Source organism: Anolis sagrei, chromosome 5 (genome assembly GCF_037176765.1).
Source record: "Anolis sagrei isolate rAnoSag1 chromosome 5, rAnoSag1.mat, whole genome shotgun sequence".
Taxonomy (NCBI): domain Eukaryota; kingdom Metazoa; phylum Chordata; class Lepidosauria; order Squamata; family Dactyloidae; genus Anolis; species Anolis sagrei.
In genome coordinates this window covers 66149729-66175893 of record NC_090025.1, presented here as the reverse complement: position 1 = coordinate 66175893, position 26165 = coordinate 66149729, and the positions used below count along the sequence as shown (strand labels likewise).

Genomic DNA, 26165 nt, shown 5'->3' with positions numbered 1-26165 from the left:
GCTGAGGCAATGGGGATGTTGGGAGGGCAAAGGCTGACTACTCACGAAAGTACTACACCAGCTCTACATTAAATATGGTTTTCTGTGGGCAAGCAGATGGCGACTACTAGATGGCATATGTTCTGTATCAGAAACTAGAGCTGATGTGGTCTATCCAATGCAATTTTCTGAATCAGCACCCCAAATAACCAAACCAAATCTAAAGTTTACCAAAAATGATTTGTAACCCTTTTGGTATCAATGCTGGAGAATTGTCCCTGGTCAAAGTGGTCCCTGGTAAAAAAAAAAAGTTGGAAACTACTGAACTAGTTGAAAATAAAAATGGTATTTCCTAACCCGTAAAAATCCTACTGCCAGAAGAACCCATATCTGAATGGTACAGCGTGTATTTTAAACACAACATTGAATGATCTCAGGCAGTTTCCTCTCCTTCAAAACTTAAAGAGACCTTTTGGTGGTTGGAAAAGACACAGTAGTTGGCTGGATGGTTCAGTGGTTACATGGAACAAAGCAGCTTCATATGTTCAAAAATGCCTTTGTTTCAAACACAGAAAATACAACATGAACATGATAAAATGAGTTGAAAACACAGAACGCAACTAAGCATACACATTTTCCTCACAGCAGTGGCGTTTGCAAAATAAAATAAAAGACTTGAAAACATAACATATAACCAAATGTTATTTAATATTTTAAAAAGTAACACAATCCAAAATGGATATTTCACAGAACACTACATAAACAACATGAACACAATATTACCATATGGAGGGACTTTCAAATATAGACTTACAAAATCCCTGTCCTTTTTTTCCTTTTAAGTTATTATACTAAGCATGACAAGTTATCATCATTTACAGTATGGTACACTGACACAATAAAAACCATGTCACAAATGTGCTGTTATAAATCAGTAACGTTAAGGGAAGACATTTCATGAACTGTAATTATTTCATATGAAATACTATACAATATAAACAGAACATCCAGCTTGGATGACCTTTACAGCAACCAGAGACCAAGTAATTTTAATTTTTTCAGTGCAAACACATTTATACAAGGCAGTCTTGGTTGCAAAACTCCCTTCTAGCATACAGTAAGTCCCACTTGCATTTATTAACTCATTTAAACCTAATGCAACAGTCACATTCAGTCACTCACAGGTTACCTGCAGAAATATGATCCCTTTGAATATAAGTCTCTTGTTTGTACAGAAGTTAAACATCTGTGCCAATTACTTGACAGGCCCTATTCCGATTTTTAACGCTCACATGTGGGTGTCCGGTTATTTTAATATCTATGTAATATCCACTGTAATCTCTAATCAAAGTATCGTTTGGCATGACCATGCACTGCATCAAGGGGTGTGTGTGGGTGAGTTTCTCACAGATAGAAAAATATCATGCTGAATGTTTTTTGGGTTGCTGTTATGACCCAGAACATCTCACAGTGGAGGCACTCTGGTGAGTTTCTGAACCGCTTATGTCAAATATTTGGTATGATGATGGGAATCTTGTGTCCTGATAACCCTCTCCCTATAAAAGGAGATCTCAGTTGCCACTGTTCCTAATGCCTCCCATTATGAACTATCCCTAACCAGTTTACAATGGGCATTGCACTGCATAAGTTGCTAGTATTTTATTAAACCTTTCCAGAGTAGTAAATATGGAAATCGCTTCTTGGCCACATGCTGATGAAGCAGCCACCATATTTGAATTTGTTAACTCATTGAGAACATAATGATCATAAGCCACAAAAGGCTCATGTTTCACCACAGCAAATGCTTCACTTGGACCGCGACAATGCTATAGCGTGGATTTGTCTAGCTTCTTCCTCATTCCTACCCGAATGAAAATGGGTCAATGCCCCTGTACTACAACCCATTAGCCTCCTGATGCTGAAGCATCATTCCATGACAGACTGCAACACCATGAGGAAAAGACCTACTGTACAATGCACTTAAGGACATGGATGACCTATTATGTCTTTTTCTAAATGTAGATTATGCTGTATTTATGGAATACATGAAAACATTTCCTTGTGTTCCTTCTATTAGACTGATCAGGGATCGTTTCTATGACATGTCAATTTATCTATATTGCTAATGACGAAACATTTTTAGAAATCATTTTACACTATTTTAAAACAGTGAAGTTATGTATTTTTCTGCTACTTTCAACTAAATGAAATATGGGTTTGCACTAATGGAAACCATTTTTAAATCATGTCATAAAATAGTGATATTTAATTGTTCTTTATTACATCCCGTGGCCCAAAAACATGTGATAGCACCTAGTGTATGAACCTGCAGCAGAGCGAGGTCAAAAGTCATTTGTGTGTGCTCTCAAGAGGTGATGGTCACCTGGTTAGGCAAAAGGACAGTGCCTCGATTGTCTAACGCACGGGGAGGCGTTCTGCACTTTGGAAGGGTTGCAGAGGGCACAAATAATATAATCTTGATCAGTACAAAGACTGGCGTGAGTAGTACTGGAAGCCATTTGTAAATAACTACGAAAATTAATTATATTCATTTCTATTTAATATATATGCTTCTCTGGAATGGGGCATAAGCTACAGCAGACTCTAATGTACTGAATTTATCCATTTCTTGTTAGGACAATGCCTCTCGTAAAATACATTTTTAAAATATATTGGAGTCTATTCATTTTATAGGGTTTTTTCCCACTACCAGGAAAGGTTATTCTGCTAAAGTGAAACACTTTGGCAACTCTTATAACAGTGAGTCAAAGCCTCCAAAATTATTTTTTTATGATCTTAAAACTGAACTTTTGAAATGCCAACTAAAATATTGGACCTTGTAAATAGATATCTACAAGATCAGGTCTGGGCAAACTTTATCCCTCCAGGTGTTTTGGACTTCAACTCCCACAATTCCTAACAGCCTTGGGCTGTTAGGAATTATGGGAGTTGGAGTCCAAAACTCTGGAGGGACAAAGTTTGCCCAGGGCTGTACTAGATAAATACGGTTCTTGCATCCGAGTTTGGGGCATCTGACAGTTTACTGAAATCTAAAAGCAGAAGCAAGTTGTGTTAGTTTCAATAGGGTTATTTTCACTAGTTAATTTTGTGAAGTACTTGAGATTCACAGGCACAACATTAGTGAAACGTATTACCACCTGTCATGAAATGTTCTTGATACTAAAATGTATTCATTCTGATGGCTATTGCTGGTGATTTGTTAAGGAAAGAATAGTTTTTAAGTATGTAGCTATGTCATACTAATTTCCTTATTATTTTCAGAGCTGCAAGTTATTTACCGCATCCACAAATGAACAACACAAAAGTGGATTCTGCAACTGGCACAAGAGTCAGCACCTTTTGAATCTCTGCACAGAGAGAAGGAAAAATGCACTAAGTGAAATCTGAAGATTTCAAAATGGCTCTGCATAGGACTATTATTGGATCTTATGAGCAGCTTCTGGTTTCTTGGCCCACTTACTCCTGCTTCCAAGGCTAGGAGAAGCCAGAAAAAAAGGAAGGAAGGAAGGAAGCCAGAAAAAAGGGTATTCAGTTAGCTAAGGATGGCTCTTGTTGGTGCACAATCTGGATCAGTTTGCTGTACTATAGAGGTTTTTCAGGCACTGAATATCCACAGCCCTAGATATATAAGAGCCAATGTTATTTAAAGAAATTTAGAAGTCCTTACAATATTTCTTATATACAATTCTTCAGCTCTGCTTATTTGTTCTATACAAGAGACAACACCATAACTTAATCTGAACGACCTGAAACTATTTCTGCCACATCTACACAAATGGCAAGTGTGGAAGGGCATCTGTCACTCATCTTTCCCATGACATGCTTCTTGACTGTTCCTTACTTTTTAAAAATTCAAATGTAAAATAGTGCTATAGCTATGTATTGTCAAAGGCTTTCATGGCCAGAATCACTGGGTTGTTGTGTGTTTTCCGGGCTGTATGGCCATGTTCCTAAAGCATTCTCTCCTGACGCTGGCATCCTCAGAGGTTGTGAGGTCTGTTGGAAACTAGGAAAATGGGGTTATATATCTGTGGAATATCCAGGGTGGAGAAAGAACTCTTGTTTGCTTGAGGTAGGTGTGAATCAGCTAATCACCTGCAATAAAGGATTCCTCCAGGCAGTAAGAAGCCAGACCTTGAGAACTGCTAGGCTATTAAATGCTCATCAAGGTAGCCAAATGCTACATTCATGCCTACCTCAAACAGATGAGAGTTCGTTCTCCCATCTTGGACATTCCACAGATATATAGCCCCATTTTCCTAGTTTCCAACAGACCTCACAACCTCTGAGGATGCCTGCCATAGACAAAGGTGAAACATCAGGAGATAATGCTTCTGGAACATGGCTATACAGCCCGGAAAACACACAACAACCCAGTGCTATATCTTATCTGATCATTCTGCAATTGCTGCTGTCAGGATCTCATGTTATTTATTTCATTCCAGAAAATAAAAAAGATTGAGCGCCATACTATTCAGTCCCCAAGATGCATACAGTTGAGAAAATGAAGAGCGTATCGCACCATTTGCAGATAGACAAGGAAAGGATTTCAGCAAAATTCTGGTATGATATGTGGTCATAAACCAAGGCAGAATAGGGCCCAAAGTGTTTAAAAAGGAGGCAATTAAAATGCCTGGTGCGTCTTCTGCTAAGCCCAAAACTGCCAATCATGTTCCATATACTGTATGTATTAACAGGCTTCTAAATTACAAGCAATACTTGAATGTCTACCAGGTAGAAACTTCAGCCAAAATGGAAAGACAAAGGGCAATTCTGATCCCTCCCGCAACCCATTTGCTTATCTAAAAGATTCTATAACCTTTGTATAAAACTTCATACTACTAAAGCCAAAAGCCAATTGAATACAGTAACAGGAAATCATGGCAATGGAAAATGACTTCATACGCAAGCACCGACACACAAGAGAACGTCATGGCCTTTTTCTTCATAAAGTTTTCAACGTTGCTCTTAGTAATACCCTTTTTAAAAAACATGTTGCTGCATTTCATCAAATTCATGGAGGTAGTTATATGTGTAAAAAAAGTTTTACCATAAAAGTAACATGTTGTATTATAATAATACATATCAAGTGTGCAAAATGCCGACAGATTTGTGTTGACCCTTTAAAGTTGAAACACAACATAGAGATTCAACGCATTCTGGTTTGTAAACCTCTCAGTTGATACATTAGAAGGAGAATGATTGATAATCAACCTTGTACAAGGTTGTCATGATTTCATCACAATAGTGACAAAAACAGTCAAGCTCCACTCCTATCGGTAAATATAGCTATAATCTCAAAAAATGGGATTTCCTTATATTCCCTTTTTAAAAGAATGCAAAATATTCCTTTTTCTAATTTCTGTTTATATTACATATTCTGAGAGTCACTTTGATGCCAATAAAATATCAAGCAGCCACACCAACATTAACAGGTCCTTTTTTTAAAGCTTGTCATTGGGGCGTTTTGAATGGTGAGGCGAAAGAAGTGCATTGTATAAAACTGGAATGATGACTCTTATGTAATTGCCATATGTATCCATTGGAATGAGTTTAACCAAAGGAAGAATATTTCTCACACATGGCAGGATCGATCCTGTGCACATTTTAAAAACTGCATTTGATTTTAAATGTTGCTTTCCATTGTAAATTTAGATACAACTTCAATGGTTTATTGAACAGATACATGCTATAAATTTGTCTGCATGCCCCAATGGAAAAAATAATTAATGCAGTATTATACCAAAGTCCTACCTGAACTCTAATAACTCTGAAATTTGCAAGTATTACATACTCCCAGAGTTTAATGTAGAAGCAATACAATTGGACAAGCAATGCATTTCTGGGTTATTATGACAGAGATCCAAAGGCAGAAGGCCAAACTGCATAATACTCAATTCTATGCACTGAATCTTCTCTTACTGTTTATAGTAAATACAATTTGTGTGTGACAATAAAGATAGCCTAAAGATCAGATTCTTTATCAGTTGTTCTAGGTCGGTGGTTCTCAACCTGTGAGTCCCAGGTGTTTTGGCCTACAACTCCCAGAAATCCCAGCCAATTTACTAGCTGTTAGGATTTCTGGGAGTTGAAGGCCAAAACATCTGGGGACCCACAGGTTGAGAACCAATGTTCTAGGTTTAAGGAGTGCAACTCAGATATTTTCACAGGGCTAAAGAAGCTCAGTATGTACAATGAGATAACCTGTGTGGAAAACTTCCCAATGTTGAATAGCTCCAGTTTGTTCAGAACTCTAAATATACACCTGAAGCCCTGGATTTACGAAAAGCTGCCCAAATATAAATTGAGACCAATTCTGCCCAGCATCCATGAAGCTATCTCATAAAGCGCTTGAAATCTGTTCAAAACTGGTTCATTTAAGAGTGCACCTTCAGAAGACAACAGAGAACACAAGTGAAGCTTGGACAGGTTATACAAATCGTCACCAGTACCTGATGAAAATACTTTAATAGAATGCTTGATCATATCACCTGGATTTCAACAAAAGACAAATAGTGTAAATGTCAATGCATACAACAATTTACACTGCTTCTGGTTATTCTTATAGTCTCTCATACTTCAACTTATACCACCATCATGATTTTCTTAAAACAAATTTTCTGCAATATGGGGTTGCATAAAAAAAACTGACAGCAGAATTTGGCCCTTTAAAGTTTTTCAAGTTCCCTCTTGAAGTTGTGGATCTCTCTAAACATTGATCTAGAATACTTTTTATTAATAAATTACTTTGGATTAGCCATTTCAGGACATACACATTAGATATAATAACCTGTGGATATAGAACTTCTGCTATCAAGTTTGTGAGACTCACAAAAGATATAAAGGGATGTCTTTTATTGAACTAACCTTTGTTGACGAAACCCTTAGCAAGATTTTATTCATTGTAATATCACCAATGAAGCTGTTTTGTCCTCTCATTCTTTCAGATCAGGCAAGAAACTTCTATCAGCAATCCTTCTGGATACATTAAATTTCAATTCATATGACTGTGTTTAAACTAAGTATTTCCATACAATGTTCATCCACAAAGAAATATAATTCAATAAAAGGCCTGAAGTTTATTTGTCTCTAAATCTGTTTCCTACAGTGTATGCTAGTTTCAATAGCCTAATTTAGGCATTCTAAAAGCTACATAAAATAGAAATATAATTTGTCCTTCCATAGAAAGAAATCAACTCTTCAGGCTGTTATTTTTCATTTGTATCACAAAGAGTTTTCCTCTTTATCTCTGCTGAAAAAAATATTTTGATATTAATAATAATTTGGGGGTAACAACTGGAGTGGCACATTTAATGACCACCTAACTTGATTTTTTTTATAAACAAAACCTGTTTGTGTAACTCTTTCTGTCACTTAGTGATGTTCCTCAACGTTGGTTTCTCCTTCCTCTCCTTCAATTCAAAGTCTTACATCCCTGCTTGCAACTAGGGGAAATTAAGAAATAAGTTGTAGATAAACATCTCGCATTTCTGAAACAAATCAAATAAAGTAAAATAGATAACATCTCTATTATCTCCCACCTTTTCCCATATCTTTATAACATGACCTCTTTTGACTTACTTTTGCTATGGATTCTTGCAAAATCATGTCATGAAGACTCACAGTGAAAATGACAGATGTATAAATAATTCACAGGTAGAGCTGAGGTCTTTCCTAGTCTTGTTTGGCATTGTTTCCCCACAAGGTGACCCTTAGCTGTTTACTTTCAACAAAGGCTCAGTTTATAAAGGAAAAGAATCAACTCTGTGGCAAAGAGTTTAATCAGTGGTAGGGGGCATCACATATCTGTGGCATTTTTAAATGAAGTTGGCAACTGCATGACATTGAAAATGCAGATTACACTTACAGTGTCTAGACTTTCATATATGTGCTCAGTTACGATTAAGTGAAGCAAAAGTGTACATATTATCCCTACTGCTATTCTGTTGCTACAGAGCCGCAAAATGTGAAAAGCAAGACCTTGAAATAAAGATTTCTTTGTTGCCCCTAGCCTATGTAGCAGCACAGTTTAAGGAGACACAAAACTGTGTGGCTGAGATGCCTGTTCTTTTTCCTTCCAAAGACGTAAACATTGGTCCCAGTGTCGTAAACTTTGCTGTATAGGATGAGACAGAGGATCTGAGGAAGAAGCACTATCAAACACTTGTAACAGAAGCTTGCAGGCAATTGGCAGGTTTCTGCAGTTTTTCAGTTTCACTCGTGGAAGGGTCAGCTGTTGCTCGAAAGCTGAACATGGGACCTGCACCACCATGCGCAGGGCTGAGAGCGGGATTCTGGCGCCTGTTGCTTTCAACAATGCTTGAAGTGTTCGAAGCTAAGCTCTCGCGAGTGCTAAAGAAAGAGAAAGAAACACTTATAATGTACACAATTATCAATCTGTGAGATGGAAAGGCAAACAGAAAATGGTAGAATTTCCTCTATATGCATACAATTCTTCAACCAATTGAAACATCCTAGTAGATAAAGGCAAAGGTTTCCCCTGACATTAAGTCTAGTCGTGCCCGACACTGAGGGGTGGTGCTCATCTCCATTTATAAACCGAAGAGCTGGCGTTGTCCATAGACACCTCCAAGGTCATGTGGCCAGCATGACTGCATGGAGTGCCGTTATCTTCCTGCAGAAGTGGTACCTATTGATCTACTCACATTTGTATGTTTTTGAACTGCTAGGTTGGCAGAAGTTGGGCCTAACAGCAGGAGTTCACCCTGCTCCCCAGATTCGAACCGCCAACCTTTCGGTCAGCTCAGGAGTTTAACCTGCTGTGCCACCAGGGGGGGCTGGAAACATCATACTTTGACTACAATATATATACAAGGTCCAAAAATTTCTGTCCATTTGCTGGATACAAAATGAAATGTGTACTCAATTTCTACTGTAGTTACTGGGAGATAGGAGTCAGTATAACATGAATCCCCCCCCCTTTCTGCTATAGTAATCTGTGGCTAAAATAAACTCAAGATGCTTTCTCAGGTTTATAGAATAAATAAGGAGCTGAAGAAGGAAGGGATAGAAGCAGTGGGGGTCCAGCGAAGGCATGTTACTGGATTCCTAGTTCTGTTTGTAGCATTCAATCTTTCCCGATGAAGAAGATACCTTGTTGTATTTGGTTTTTTACCTTCTCAAGAATATGAACATGATGGTGGATGCATGCAGACATATACATTTTTAAAACTCCAAGTACACATTGGTGTTGACCATTATTCAAAATTAATATGGATATGTTATGTACTAGAAATTTAAAAACTCTTTAATTTGTAGCCATCCCAACGTGCCAAATGTTTCATTTATCATTCAAGTGGGGAAAACAATATATTTCTAGCACCTTTTCATTCCAGACTGTTGCACTGAAAAACAGGGTCACCCTGGATCAGCTGTATGGCTGGCATGACTGAACTAAGATATGAGGATTACTGTTCTATCACAAGCTTCACTGAGTACCAGCACTTATCCTTCCTTATATACCATACAGAACATTTCAGGGTAATTCTGAAAAGACTAGGAATTTTCTATATAGAACAGGCTTCCAGCATGACACAGTTCTAAACCAGCAAACATAGCCAGAGAGTGATCTTATGCCTAATCTGCACATATTTGAAGATGACATAGTACTAATATTTTATATGCATTCAAAACATGAAGGGAAAAATAAGCCGAAGGGAGAAGATAGTTACAAAACACAGCAAGTGATGCTAGGTAGTCACTGGATACAACATAAGAGCAGTAGAAAAATTATCTGTATACATAAACCTACAAGACATGGCACTATGTTTGCTCTTGACTTCCTTTTCTTCCTTCCTCCCATTTCTTTTCATCACTGGATGACTGTTTTCTATCTAAAGTAAAATTCAATGCAGTGTGCTACTTGCATAATTTAGTATTTTTCGTATTACACTCCTTTCGATTCCACTATATCTCATAGGAAGGCTTTCATATGATAAAAAAAATCCCAGACAGTCAATTGCTTTGCTTCAAAAAGACTGTTATAGCCAGCAATCCCCCAAGAGGCCATCGTTCAATAATGATATCTCAGTTGCAGATTGATGGGGTAGCAATATCACATTACCCTCAGGCAATAAAACTGAAGAAATGCACCGGGCATACTTCTCTCTGAATATGTATAGGGCAGAAGTGACAGTATGAACTACTAGTTGCAGCTCGCAACAGCAATATAACTACTGCTGTTGAACAAGACTGCTGACTGAGCTGTAACACTAACATCAATGCATTACCCTTTTTTCATTATTGACTGCGCTCCTTCAGGAAATGGGTGATACTTGAAAGCAGTGAACAAAAAAGCAACAGAAATCTCAAAGATAAACAAAACTACAGCATCAATCTGGGATACTGGAGAAGAAAAAGGGAAGATGTTGCATCTAATGGCTGAGGTTCTTTAACAGTATCACAATTAGCAATACAGACAGTCCCCAGGTTACGAGCAAGATAGGTTCTGTTCTGTAGGTTTGTTCTTAAGTTGAATTTATTTTTAAGTCGGAATAGGTATATTGTTAAGTGCAACTCCTATACATATACATATATAAAAGATTTGAATAGCATAGGAAAGTGTTAACCCCCCTGTGGTGTTGATTTTGCTGTCTGTGCCTCTGCTGTTCAGAAGATTTCACCTCACTGTGATAATTATATTTTGGGAAAAAAAACACGTCTTGTTGGGGAAACAAGGATTGGTGATAGAGCTTCAGTGAAGACACCTTTTCCCCCATGACAACTCTTCCAAGCATGAATTTTCCTTCCTTGAGGTAGATTTCTCTTACTTCCTGTTGTCTCAACCCCGTTTGTAACTATGGGTCGTTTGTAAGTCAGATGTTTGCCTATATAAGCCAAATGTCTATCCATTTCAAATAGGAACTAATGAATAAATGTTTCCTGTAAAAGGGAATGCAAATTGGCTTGTCATGCCATTACTAAACAATTAAACAATAATATAAAATTAAACCAACTTTACAAATCAGCTTGTACTTTAAAATACATATGCACCAGAGTTGTGTGTATTTTTTCCATCAAAATTAGATGTTATTATATTATTGGTTATCATATAATGGTTATTATATAGCCATAATTACATGAAATGAAATACAGAATGCAGTGCTGCATGAATGCAAACATTACAGCAAATTACCATAGTCATCTAGGTCAACATTCAAACACATTATAATTTTGGTATATATCCTGAAATTAGTAATGTAACACAATTCAGTCTTTGAGTGATGTTGGTCCAAACCATGGCTGGGGCTCCCTCTCGGGCGTTTTTAAGCACTTTGTTTAGAGTTGACCATGATCAGCTTTGCTGTAATGTTCAACTGGTAAAATAAGATTTGTGCTTGTGATTAGAAATCAGAAATCAATTTCAAGCCATGTGAAAGCATTACGCATGCCTTGCCAAATCAATGTTATATGAAATTATGGCTTGTAGAGCAGGGGAACTATTTCAGGACATTGTACATGAGTTAGAAAACAGAAGGGGAAGTGGGGAATCTTGCCATCTGTCTAGTCCACAAAGAATCATCTTAGGTAAACTACAGTAATCATAGCTGGAACACCTTCTTAAAACATGCAGTAGAAAAATACACTGACAACATCTCACTTGGAAAATGCTGAATAAAAGTCTTCAAAAGAAGTTAAAAATATCAGAGATGAAAACTTGGAAACGTGTCCTAAGCCAGTCCAGTTTGGTAAAGGAAAAGGCATCAAAATGAAAACCTGAGAAAGAAGAAATGATTTTTGCTGGAGGTGTGAGACTTCTGAGTAATTCATCTGTGGGAGTCACAGAGACCACGAAAAGTAAAAGTTGATGTATGCTCTCGGCTGAGTTTTGATGTATGATAATGCTATGAATGAGACCTCCAAGAGATGCTATTAAAACAGTCCTGCCTTGGTCTTAGAAACTGAGGGTTATGGCTTTTTAATTGGATCAATCCATCCTAATGCAGTCATCTTTTCTTATCGTCTTCAACTTTATTGAGCATTATTGCCTATTCCAGTAATACCCAAAGTACCTATGTCCCATGTACAATGGCCTCTGGCCTCAGTTTGATCATTTTAGTTGCTGGTATGAGTTTGGGCTTTTCTATAGAATCCATTTGAATGTCTTTTAGACAGTTTGTGATTAATCTACACAGAACTCTGTGTATGCATCTCACTTAATTCTAACCACATTGTGATTGTTTACAACAAAGCTGTGCCAGTCGTTGTTAATACTTTCCCCATAAAGACCTAAAATTAAAAACACAACAAGCAAAAAAAGACAATTAGAAAAAAATTGCAACTGAGTCACAGAAAAAGATGGGGCAAAAATACTATACAGGCAGTTCTTGTTCATACGACTCTTAGTTACAAATGGGGGTAAGACAACAGGAAGTGAGAGAAATCCACCCTTAGTAGGTAAAATTCTCTCCTGGAAGAGTTATCCTGGGCAAAAGGTGTCTCTATTGAAGCTTTATCACCAATGGTTTCCACAACAAGCCATAGTTTTCATAATCCAATTGTCTCTGGGACAGAGAATGAAGTGAAATCTTCTGAACAGGGACACAGACAGCAAAAGAAATATTACAGCAGTGTTACTTCTTCCCTATGCTATCCAAAACTCTTTGAAAGCTTTTCGTTAGAATTGCATTTATAAAATGTAGTTGTCCCAACTTACACACAAATTCAACTTAAGAACACACCTACAGAACTTATCTTATTTTTAACCTGGGGACAAACTGTAGTTAGTTATTGTTTTATGTATGTTTCTGTATGTCAGAAAGACTTGAAACCATTATTGTCTTGCATTTTCTAGAAAAGAGGAATGATAATGACATATCTTAGGCACTTTATGAATGTACACCATAAATCTAGTGAAGTTGAAAAACCAGAATTTGCTATAATATGTGGTCTTGAATTGGAAAAAAATTAACGTCAAAATTTTTATTTAAAAAAAAACAACAAAGGTGTTTTTGTTTTGCCTTGAAGGGAATATATGACTATGTCTGTAATTTTGTCACAGAAACTAAAATGACATTTGAACAGATTTGTAGTGTTCGTGGGAAAAGAGTTTCATTGGTCTACATTGTTCCTTGCTATCACTCAAGACAACCAGCAAAAGCAAAATAAATCACAGAAAATTAATCTTTTTAGAGCCGTCGCAAACTCTGTTCCTGCGAGAGAAAACCTTGCTAGCATGTCCCTGACGTCACGAGACTCCGCCTCTCTCCCCGCCCCTTTCTCTGCCCCTTTCTCCATGCGAGCGTGGTTTTTCCTTTGCTAGGGCAGCATTGCCCGCATTTTCTCTCAGTTGGCAGAATTCAACTGAGAGAAAATGCGGGCAATGCTGCCCTAGCAAAGGAAAAACCACGCTCGCAAAGAGAAAGAGGGGGAGAAAGGGGCGGGGAGAGAGGCGCAGGCTCATGACGTCAGGGACTTGCTAGCAAGGGTTTCTCCAGCAGGAACCTAGTTTGCGACGGGCCTTTGGAGGATGGTTGAATGTATCTTCGAGTAGGGAAAAAACTTTTCACATTGAAGTTCTCTCCCTTAGTTTTTTCTGTCTTAATCTCCAGGAAAGACAGCAATGCTAGCCATACTACAATCATTATCACAAGTGTACAGATTGATAGGAAGCCCACATTTTAAAAATAAAGATGTTAGTCTACAATGTAATGGAATTCCATGTTTGCACATGTTTTCACGAGATAAACAGTACATACAAACAAGCATTGTACCACACACCAGTATTTTAAAGTACTTTTTCCTTTTCACATAATATGATCAAGGGGACTATGCTTCCCAGATGACCGAATTTGATTACTTATTTGGCCTCAAAACCTGTTCGTCTCAGAGAATAATACTGACCTGGCCATCTTCTGAAAGAGCTGTGATTATCCCCAGTTGTGTGAACACAGTCATAAAGGTCTGGTGACTGCTTAATCTTGGATAGATAACCAATCAAGCAAAAGACAGATTGCTTCGAGCTCATTTAAAAAAGCATTGTAAGAGAATAATAGCATAGCACCACAAAACATAACACATATGACATGTCAATGCAAGCTCAAAATATTCCAGACACTGATAAATTATTTTTAAATTCCTACCGTGGGGAATTGAACCCACTGTCAACTGTGATGCTGCTGCTATCCATACTGTCCAGTCTCGCTGAATGTGTGGCCCTCTGATTGTTGCTGTTTTCAGTTTCCTTTGGAGTGAGAAGAGTGAGATTCTTCTCAAACTTCCTTTGCAGGTCCCTTTCCTTTTCCCGCTCAAGAAGCCACTGCATAGTGCCCACATCATCCCGATTCTTCTCTTCTTCAGCATTCTTGTTTGTCCCTTCCTCAGAGTCATCATCATCAGATACATTGTAATAATCGAAGGTTGCTTCTTGGTTTCCAGCTGTCTCTTGCTGTCTCTGGGAAACAGGTATAACTTGAGTAACTGAAGTTACCATAGCTTGTTCGATTTTGTCACATCTGCTTGGCAATGTGTCAGAAGATGCCTTTTGATGAGGTTTTAATAGTGGCACACTAGGCTTGTGAAAACTGTTAACGGACAGAGTACTGTGGAGAGGCTTAAAAAGTGTGTCTTTGCTAAATATTTCTTTCCTCTTATCGAGGCTAGTGGATTCTGCGTTGTGGTGTTGAACTAGTCGGCCATTTGCAATAACTTCAGACGTCTGGCTAGTAGCAACTGGTCCACTGCTGTTGTTTGGCCCTTTAGGCGACTCCTCTTTGTGTACTCCAGGTTCCCTGGCTATGTGTTGCAACTGTCTTTCTGAGGGAGACACTCTTTTAACATTTTCAGTCAAAGTCATTGCGTCATGGTCGTCTTTATTTTTTCCTAAAGGTGACGGAGCAGTAAGTACAGTTTCACTAGAAGTGTTGCACTGAAAGTAATCATCAATGGCTGATTTTGTGGTACAGGAGTTGAGATCACTGTAGGGTTGTAAGGTGTCTGCTGGCATACTCTGCTCTAATAAACTACAAGGAGTTGGAGTTTCTGAGTTGCTACCAGATTTTTCAGCTTTAACAAGCTCTTTGTAGCTTGCAGATGACATCAAAGCCCTTTGATGACTGAGCGACTGTGAAGGCCTTAAGGTGCTATCATCAATGTATGTTTGGCTGGTTGTCTGGTCATCTTGGCTGCAAGCTTCAACTATGTCTTCAGGTGTACCTAAAGAAGCACCGCCCAGAGGTCCTTTGGAGTTATCCATTGACCGAGACCGCTCCTTGGCTTTATTAGGTCGCTCATTTCTTGATCTTCGGTCTTGCGTATGGCTGTGACTTCGATGTACTTTAGAATGGGAGCTTCCCCTTGAAGGCTCAGGAAAAGGCATCTCAGTTCTCCTTTTGGCTAATTCACCAGATACATCCCATTCAGGAGTCATAGGAAAATGAGATTCAAGGACGTTAGGACTGCTGTGCATGAGGAAATTGTCCCTTTTGTGTTCAATTATGAAACAGCCTTCCCGTGGCGACCTCGTGAGAGGGTCATAAAACTCATATTCTCTTTCCCCTGGTACATCCAAATGGGATCCCTCTGAAGGATCTCCTTTAGAGACCCGGGTTTTGCTGTGCGACCGAGATTTTCCATGAGACTTCCTATGACTTCGACTCTTTTTGCTTCTCCCACTATGATGAACTGAAGATCCAGCCTTGCTTCTTTGAGCTTTTTCTTCTTCAAGTTTCTTCATTAGTGCCGTGTGCCTCATGACGTTTTCTACAGTCAAATCTGGGTTTATGCGCCTAATTATCTCCATCTCTACCTCCCTAGGTATAGTGGTAGGGGTATCTTCATCCCTCAAAGGCCATTCCTCAGGAGGAAACTGGGCAGAGAAATTTGCCAGCTGTTTTGTTTTATCCTTTTTGAAGCTTAGTCGAAAGAGTTTTAGCCCAAATTTTTTAGACTGCTTTTCTGTATCTTTAGGCTTTGTAAGTGTCTCTGTTTTGTAAGAAAAATTTACAGTACTTTTACTTTTTTCAGTGGGTGGCACCTGACACAGAGAAGGGGGGCAATATGAGTCCTTACAGTCTTTTGCCGATTTCCTCTGTAGAGTGGAGGCATGCATGCTATGCATGTCTTCTCTGCAACAATGGCAAGAGTCGCAGTGGTTTTTGGGTATCGTTCGGTCTCTGACACATCCCGAGGTGGAAGGAGTTATAGTTCCTTGCTGGGGAGAGGTACACTGAGACCTGTCAGGTATCCTCTCATCAAGATGGTACCACTTACTGTTAGTTCTTATAAGGGATGGTGTTATAAAATAAGTCTGTGGGGTCACAATGAAGTAGCCATCTGGAGTTGGATATATTTTCCTCTCTCGTACCAGCATGTTCAAAGTATGACGAAGGATTTCGGGACTTGGAGTTGGAACACCTGAAAACAGACAACAAAATGCATTTATGAGTTACGTTTTTTCACACTAAATTCAGAGCATTCTTTTTTGGCCTCTCCACAAAAATAACCAATCCTTGACATGATGTTGGCAAATAGAGCGTAGTGAACAAGTAAAATGTGTTCAAGCATTATCCAGCTTGTTGAACATATTTCTGTAAATTATTAAATATAAAGGAAAATCTCATTTGTTCCCAAAGTGTTGGTAAATTTTAAGATTGAAATTTATACCACTATGCCAAGAGCCAAACTGCAGGTTTTCAAAAAAACCTATATGACATTCCCCTGCTGCATATTCTTATAAATATTTATATCCTAATTAGGTGTGCTATTTCTTAGAACACAAAGGTAAGAGAGCAAAAGGCATAATTCTGCTATTTGCAGTATTTGCACACGCATTTCAGGAAAGAAATAGTATTGGAAAACCAGCAAAAAATGTTCCGGAAAAAGGCATCTAAAAATCTAGGCCATTATTTCCATGATAAATACTCATTTTGTCTTAAGATGAAACATGAATTGCAATATGGACTTCAATTTAGTGAAATAAATTTAGTTTATTTCAATGTCAGACTAAAGTCAGATTGTGTCCAGATTTTCCATACAGCCTTGCAGTACACTAAAAGTTTTGATGAGTTCTTCTGTTTTCAAAATTATTGTGACATTCAACTAGCACAAATAACATTGCATGAATGGACAATTAATTCTTGAGTACATATAAGAAGATAGCTAATGCAGTTAACATATTTCCTGCTATGGAATCAGGTGTACAAACACGTGTCCCTAAAGACCCCAAGGTAAGCTTACTGCTTGCACAATTGGAAACGGGTTGAGTATCCTTTGTCGAGGATTCCGAAATCCAATATACTCCAAAAAACCAAAACTGTTTACATGGGTGGCTGAGACACCTGTAGTTTCTGGTAGTGTACATTATACTATGTGCACAAAATTATTAAAAAATACTGTGTATGAAATTATCATCATATTTTGTACATAAGGTATATAAGAAACAGAAGTAAATTGTGTGTTTAGTCTCATCTCTAAGGTATCTCATTGTGTATATTCAAGTATGCCAAAATCCAAAAAATTGAAATATGGAACACTGCTCATCCCAAGCATTTCAGAAATAATAATAATAATAATTATTATTATTATTATTATTATAATTATTATTATTGTTTATACCCCGCCACCGTCTCCCCAAAGGGGACTCGGGGTGGCTAACATGAGGACAAGTCCAAAGATAACAATACAGCAAAATAAAATGCAAAATACAACAACAAAAATTACATCACAATTAAGTACATATAGTGGCAAAATAAAATAAAGCAAGATAGCATAATAGAAAATCGAACACAATGGGCAGGCCAAATCGACAAGATAAAATGATAAAACCCTGGATGAGGTAGGAGTAAAAAAAGTGTATTTGAGAGGAGCCCAAAAAGGACGAACAGTACAATTAGGTCTTCAATTTAGGACGGGGGAAAGTGCATCATAAGGACAACACTATAGATAGAACAGACAGAAATGGGATAAATGGTCACTCTCTAACAGAAGAGCCAGGTTTTCAGATCTTTCTTAGAGGTTGCTAAGGGCTTGCCTAATCTCACCAGGTAGTGAATTCCAAAGTCGGGGGGCCACAGCAGAGAAGGAGTTCTCCCTCGTTCCCACAAGTTGTGCCTGAGATAGAGGAAAGGGCAAAAGGAGGGCCTTCCCAGAGGATCAAAGGGATCGTGCAAGTTGGTGGTAGGAGATGCGGTCACGAAGGTAGGTGGGTCCCAAACCGTTCAGGGCTTTCTAGGTAATAACCTGCACCTTGAATTCGGACCAGAGGATGAACGGCAGCCAATGGAGCTACTTAAACATGGGGGTTGACCGCTCTCTGTAATTTGCCCCAGTTATTAATCTGGCCGAACATTGGACCAATTGAAGTTTCCGGGTCGTCTTCAAGGGAAGCCCCACGTAGCGTGCATTGCAATAGAAAAGGGATGCTTGATCCATACCATATTATTTTCCTCCAATACTAATGTCCAAATGCCCTAAAGCAGGGGGTCTCAAACTTTTTAAACAGAGGGCCAGGTCACAGCCCCACAAACTGTTGGAGGGCCGGATTATAATTTGGAAAAAAAATGAATTACTATGCACACGGCACATATCTTATTTGTAGTGCAAAAAAAAACTTAAAACAATATAATAATTAAAATGAAGAACAATTTAAAGAAATATAAACTTATTAGTATTTCAATGGGAAGTGCGGGCCTGCTTTTGGCTGATGAGATAGGATTGTTGTTGTTGTGTGCTTTCAAGTCGTTTCAGACTTAGGTTGACCATGAGTGTGAGCTGGATAAATGACCTTGGAGGGCCGTATCCGACCCCAGGCCTTAGTTTGAGTACCCCTGCCCTAAAGGAATAGATCTCATCTGAAACTGGAAGCGAAAAGGGTTAGCTCTTGTTAGTACTTGAATGGAAGAGTGCCAATGCATACCAGATGCAGGAGGCTATATGTCAGAAGAAGTAACTAGCAAACGATCTCTGAATATTCTTTGTTCAAGAAAATCCTGTGAAATGGCTGAGATCACCACAAGTGAACAGGAAGGCTGAAGGTAGGTGTACATGCAAAATGTTAGATGTAGACCTTGATTTAATCCTGAATAAAGATTAGTAGCAGATGAGAGGGCTGGAAAGCGGAACAGGTTGACTGCAGAAATTGTAGAGATTTTATGCCAGAACTGGACAATAAGTCTTTAAGAAATTGCTTCAATATGAAGACAGTAGCCTTTGACTGTGTTCTTTTCCACAAAATCATTGCTGCTTTAATAAACAAACAGAACAATTCTGCAACTGCAGTATAAGATATGACTCAAACTGAAAATTTCCATAGTAATCATATTTTTGAACTTTATTAATTCTGCCCTGGCAATAAATAACCAAGCAATAAATTAATTTTATGAAAATTCTCATCAACTAAAAGTAATCTTATAGAAACAAACCAGGCTTGTTTCACCAGCCTCCCTAGTGCATGTGTTGAAGCTATTATCCTCATAATGCAGACTTTCAGATCATTTTCCTGCTTGCAATTAAAAGAGTACAAGAAAAACTGACTAATAGAAAAAAATTGCTACAATATGTGTGAGAATGTGCTACATTCTTTCAACATCATCAGAAGGAAAAAGAAGCTTTAACTGTATTACACTAAATATGTTTCACGCTTATCCCTATTTATGCTCTAGGTCAACAGTAGTAATCCTTTGTTCAAATACAGAAATACAAATAATACTTCAAAAATAAATTGCTATAATGAAATTGAGCAGAAGAGACATAACAGGGAAAGAAAACCAAACAAAGATGCCTCCCAAAATTCCCCAGATAGCACAGCCAGTATCACCAGAAATCAGTGAGGTTCCTTCTACCCAGATAGGATTTAAGGTATATAATACATGGTGGAAATTAATTCTGTTGCTAATACCCCTTTTCTAGGCAAGGAACTTCAGTGTGTATTAAACAGGTGATATTAGATGCTCTTGGAAAAACCAGATTATTTGAACCCTTGTTTCACACCAATTCTTAGTATTAAGAAAGTCCTGGTTATCTTGAATGATAACGTAATCCAGTTGAAAGATGAGAGAAGTACTACAGGCTGAGGCAGCATAACTTCCTTTTTTCAAAACTTAATAAAACCCATTGTATGAATCAGAATTTTTTATTTATTTATTTTATAATGTAGGCGCATACTTAAAGTTTTGTTTTACATAGTTTTGAAGATCAAATTAGGTAGGTGACGCCCCCCATTCTCCATACACTGAGTAAACCGATTTCTGGCATTTGTCATGACTCTTGCCAGCATAGCAGGCATTATGTTGGCAATTTCTCCCTGGATGTTGGTCTTCAAATCTTGTAGGGTCCTTGGACAGTTCACATAAACACAGGATTTCAAAAAACCCCATAGAAAAAAATCACAAGGGGCCAAATCTGGAGAGCGGGCACTCCAAATCTGCTCAAAAAGTAGGCCTCAACGGCAAAAGCACGCTCCTCACAGTTCCAATGCATGATGCCGACTGAACTGTGTCAGGACAAAACTTTATACTCCCGCCTCTCAAACGAGACCACTAGCGCTCCGCAACGTCTTCAACCGACTGAATGGCGCGCATTTTAAAAAAGGAAGTTATGCTGCCTCAACCTGTACTATCTTGATGCTGGATTTCTCAACAGCTTTTGACACCATTGGCTTACCAGATATCCTACTGGACGAGCTATGTAAATTAAACCATGTAACACTCCTCCAGATTTATATGAAGTTTTATAAGAATTTGTTTTTTGAGTTAGTAAGTTGTGGAAGAGCTGTAAACAACTGAATAAACACAGCGAGCAGAAGGTGACTCCCAGTTCAGTAGGGCCCACATCTGTGTCACAGCAGTAGGAAAAATAAACTGCATGAGGATGTGAAAGAGGACATATTATGGTGCTCCTGTTGTGAATGTCCTCTTCTTGGAAGTCTGAATCAGGGGCTAAGTTAAAACATGACTTTATTTCAGAGGCTTTGTCATCTATATGGACTTTTCCAGAACATCACACCAGCTAGAAAGAAGTCAACTTTAAATAATAATCTGAATCTAGATGAAGCTGTTTGCGATGGGAAGGTAGGATTGGGGTATTTATTTATTTCACGTATTTGTCCCTTGTCCTTCTCACCCTTGAAGGGGACTCAGGGTGGCTTTACAACAGGCAACATTCAATGCTGAACACATACATTAAAATAAACAGTTACATTTACAGTTAAAAACAATTATAAACATTCATTTAAATGTTTATAGAGGTATGGAATGAAATATAACATCAGCAATTCCTATCAAAATGGTTTTCTCATTTTGGAATTGGAAATTTCATAATTAGCATGCCATCAAAGTAAGACTCATTCATCTTGGCTAAACAATCCACCTACTTAGATATTAAACAGCAATTAAAAATAAAATGATCTTCTATAGCTGTTCAAGTTTGTATCTTAAAAACAAAACAGACACACACGTGTGTATGTGTGTAATGTTCATTTGTCAATAATAAAGTATAAAAAGAATAAATATGATTATAATGATCAATCAATGATTAGTAATTAATTAAATTCAATAAGGAAAAATAAAATGAAAAATAACACTGTATTATAGCCATTTCACAGTTGCTTGAAAAGAGAACACTAAAGGTTCAATGCTCACAAAAAAAGCACACAAACTTCCCAGCATCAGGGTACTAGTAATCAAATTAGCTATTCTTTTCTTGGAATACTTTTGTATGTAAAATTCTTCAATAACCAACCTCAATCCTATATTTTATAGGCAATTTCCTACTTTAAAAAAAAAACATTCCAGAACTCAGGCAAGCTGGAATTGAAAATACTGCTCAACCGAAGTGGTGTTACTTGAGATTATGTAGTACCTTAATAATTCAAAAGCAAAATCTGTCTGGACACTGAATCATCAGACATGTACATTTTCCGCATCTCAAGAGAGAGTACTATGCCCTCCACTGAGCTTCCAGACAGAAGATTATGTCTCGTTTGCTGCTCACAAAAGAAGGCTGACCTAAGGTGAACCCAGTTAAATGTAAGACACATTTCAAGTTGCTATGTGTAAATTGGAAGTAATTTCAAAAGAAAACATGTAAGAATTCTAGTATTTGAGAGAGACCAAAATGAAGCATGGTTATTGCCAGAAAATGACCTCTTCTCAAAACATCAGTTATATCAATACTTACACAGTGCATCTGTTAGGGGGGATTTAAAAATGTTTTATATATTATATGCATTTTGTAACTATTGTGACAGTGAAATAACAAGTTTACTTCTTCAAGAGTAAATATTCATTTTCCTTACATGTATACTCAGACAATTGGCACCTGCTATATAAAAGTTATTTTGATCAGTGGTTAGTTGCCTTCTTGATGTTTTTTCAACAGAAATGTTTCGCTACATTAATAAATATTATAGAATTCCCGAGTTGAATAATATTTAACCAGTCTTTAATACTGTTCTTCACTTTTTTCTTTTCTTTAATATAAAAATAAGTATAATGAAGAATATTCTATTATGCTTCCTAGATTATTATATGTATTTTTATTTGACTGGTTGTTCTGACACGACAAAAAAAAAAAACTAGATTGTGTGATGTTCTAATTTTTATGTTTTAATTGGTTTGGATTTTAATGCACTTTTTATTATCAATGTATGTGTATATGCGGCATCAAACTGTTTGTATGGCCACCCTGAGTCCCCTTCAGGGTGAGATACAAATAAATAAATAAATAAATAGTCACAAGACCAGTAAGAAACTCTGTGATTCTTTCTTTCTTTCTTTCTTTCTTTCCTTCCTTCCTTCTTTCTTTGGATTGGTTGCTGTTTCTCTACCTATATATCTCAACATATCTTCTCTATTGTTGAATGTACCAGTTTTTATTTAACTCTATTTTCTTCTGAGCATTTCAGTACTGTTGACACTAATACAATTCAAACCAACTTTGTTCTTGATGTATTACTACAATAGTACCTTCACTAAAGAATACTTTTATTATGGAGCATTATTCTTCCTCTCTTTATCATGTTTTCAGACAGATCATAAGGAAAATACTTGATTGCTTGCTATTTGTCCACAGTGTATCTACACTGCACAGATCATTTTTAGGATTCTTAAAAATGAATTATTTTCTCTAAGTGCATGTAGATTCAATTCTGTGAATCAACAGCTGCTGAAGATGAACTGCACATTGAACTGCACAACACTATGACCACACTGCCATAAACATATAAATCATGCCTAATTTTGGAAGTCAATCAGGGTCAGGCGTAATTACTATTTTAATGTTTGACCACAAAAGAATACTAGGGATTTCTAGATGGGCCTAGGAAAGAATCCTAGAAGTGAGCCATAGCTCATTAGAGACAACAATACTGAGCTAAATTGAGCTCCAGTTTAACTAGGAATATATCCATACCATAAAATTATAGCATTTTGATACCACTTTAATTGTTATACAGAATCCTTCCATTTGTAGTTTAGTGACATACTTGAAATTATTTGGTATGGAGGCCTAGCACTGCACTTCAAGTACTATAACAGATAATTCTAAATATCAGGATTCATTGGATGAACCCATGGAGGTAAAAAGAGGCATCAAGCTACCATAATTTGCAATTTGGAAATTAATGAAAGCAGCATATACTCTACCTGGAAAACAGGTTGTAAGGTGTTCCATTAGTGCTTCTTGTGTGACTTGTTTTCGTGCTGAGTTCATTGCAGAGATGGCTAAGCAAAGGATTTCCCCAAGCGGGATAAACTGTGATTGACTGATGGGAGACATACTGATGGGTGATACATCACCTGCAGAAAGAAAAGAGACTTTCAGGCAAGTACTTTGCTCAAGTATCATTAAGTTAGAATGTCTCTATGGAGATAGAATGGTGTTTTCATCATATTTTTACTATACATCCATCTATCCACCCCCTTATTCATACTTTGCTTCCCCCAATCCACCCAGGCTAGGACCTTGGGCTTAATGAAGGGGAATCTGGGGAGGGATTAAGTATGTATTAACCTATTGTTGTATTCATTTACTTGAATATATTTATTTACAGCTCCAAAACATAAAATTACTCTTGGTAGCTTGCAGTAAACAACCATAAAAACAATTTTAATATAAAATACATAAAATGATAAAACCACACAACATTAAATACAACATCAAAACAAAACTTATTTCATATTTTAAATATGTCCTACAAAACAAATTGATGGACAATTTCTGAAAATTCCAAGTAGACACAGCTAATTGCTCACTTTTATCTATGGTATAAAAATCAAATGGCACAGATTTGGAATCGGTTTTTCCCCTATTTGAAAAGGACCAATATTGAGAATATGACAGAAAGTTATACTGAAACAACAAGTGATAGGAACACAGTCATCCCTTAACTTTCAGAGGTCAGAGAAGCACAGATCCCTATAAAAGTGGAAAAAACATGGAGATCTTAAGCAAAAGACAATATCACTGAAGGAGATTGGCTCTTGCTCTCCTCCGGTTACCTGGGCAGGTTGCATGTTACAGCAGGATGAGGGCAAGGGCAGTGGGAGGGGTTGTGGCATTTGCTCCCACAGGAGCTCTCTGTGGGTGTGGAATTAATAGGGAATTCCAGCAGGAATTGCTCTAGGCTGGATCTGTAGACCCTATTAAGCTGAGACCACTGCTGTAATAGTAGCTGCCACAGTCCCTTCTCAGTGTCCTTTCCTTGTCCTGTAATATCTCTTGCCTGCCTATCTTGAGCCCTTTCCTCCTTCTCAACCCTTTCCCACGCCCTTTGGAGACCCATGCCCTACCCACTCTCTCTCCTCCTACTCTCCTGCCCCATTTTCTTCCCCCTCTCACCCAAGTGAGTGAGTGAGAAAGCAACACATGTGCCTTTCCTCTTCTCACTCCCCCATCCCATTCCCTTTCCCCCTCCTGCCCAAGTAAGTAAGCAAGGTAATGCACATGCCCTCTCCTTCTGCTCCCCTGTCCATCCCCTTTCCCTTACCCTAATAAGTATGCGAGTGAGGAATGTCACCTTGTCGTGACAGTTGATGGACTGTCACCTTGTTGTGGTGAAGGGGCTTGCGCATTCCAATGAACGTGCGGGCGCAATGACTGGAGTCGTGCACTCCCAGGAGTGACCACGGGGGAGGTTCCAGACCAAGCACAGTCCGAAGACTACAACATCTGTTATAGAACTCCAATATGCTGATGACAGCGTCTGTGCGCCTTCTCAGAAGCGTACGAGAAGCTCGGCCTGTCATTGAACATCAAGAAAACCGAAGTGCTCATCCAGCAGTCACCAGCCAATCCCTCTCCAATGCCAGAAATACAGCTTAATGGTGTAACATTAGAAAATGTTGACCACTTCTGCTTCCTTGGCAGCCACCTCTCCACAAAAGTCAAGATTGACATTGTAATATAACACCGCCTGAGCTTTGCGGGTGCAGCATTTTTCCAAATGAAGTACAGAGTGTTTGAGGACCGGAACATCCGTAGGGATACCATAGTGCTTGTTTATAAAGCTATTGTCCTCCCAACCCTGCTATATGCCTGTGAAATGTGAACTGTCTACAGAACTGTCACATGCAACTCCTGAACGATTCCATCAATGTTGCCTCCAAAAAATCCAGCAAATCTCTTGGGAAGACAGGTGGACAATGCTGGAATAAGCAAAGACCACTAGCATTGAAGCAATGGTCCTCCGCCATCAACTCCGTTGGGCCAGCCATGTTGTCTGAATGCGACCACCATCTCCCAAAGCAGTTGTTCTACTCCGAACTCAAGAACGGAAAATGGAAAGTTGGTGGACAGGAAAAGAGATTTAAAGATGGGTTCAAAGCCAACCTTAAAAACAGTGGCATTGACACCGAGAACTGGGAAGCCCTGGCCCTTGAGCGCTCTAGCTGGAGGTCAGCTGTGATCAGCAGTGCTGTAGAGTTTGAACAGGCACGAATGGAGGGCGAAAGAGAGATATGTGCCAAGAGGAAGGCATGTCAAGCCAACCCCGACTGGGACCTCCTTCTCAATTTAATTGTTCCATTAAAGTTTAAACTAATGGACACATGGTAAGTCAACATAGTCAGTGGAACTATAGATTTAGGCCCAGAACCAGTCCAAATACCTGGGTTACTGTGAGTTTTCCGAGCTGTATGGCCATGTTCCAGAAGCATTCTCTCCTAAAGATTCCTCAGAAGTTGTGAGGACTGTTGGAAACTAGGCAAGGC

General features: G+C 38.2%; 1 protein-coding gene across 3 annotated transcripts in view; it reads right to left on the bottom strand.

Moving 5' to 3' along the window:
• Nucleotides 1-668: 668 nt before the first annotated feature.
• The window catches only part of STOX2 (storkhead box 2), a 151280-nt gene continuing 125783 nt past the window's right edge, over nt 669-26165 (bottom strand). For all 3 annotated transcript variants that reach the window (XM_060778648.2, XM_060778650.2, XM_060778651.2), the window contains exons 2-4: nt 23601-23753; nt 14103-16374; nt 669-8352 (exon numbers count right to left, since the gene is read on the bottom strand). In XM_060778648.2, the coding sequence (XP_060634631.2) occupies nt 8157-8352; nt 14103-16374; nt 23601-23753 (2621 nt within the window). In that variant the 3' untranslated portion in view covers nt 669-8156. The remainder of the gene's footprint in view (nt 8353-14102; nt 16375-23600; nt 23754-26165) is intronic.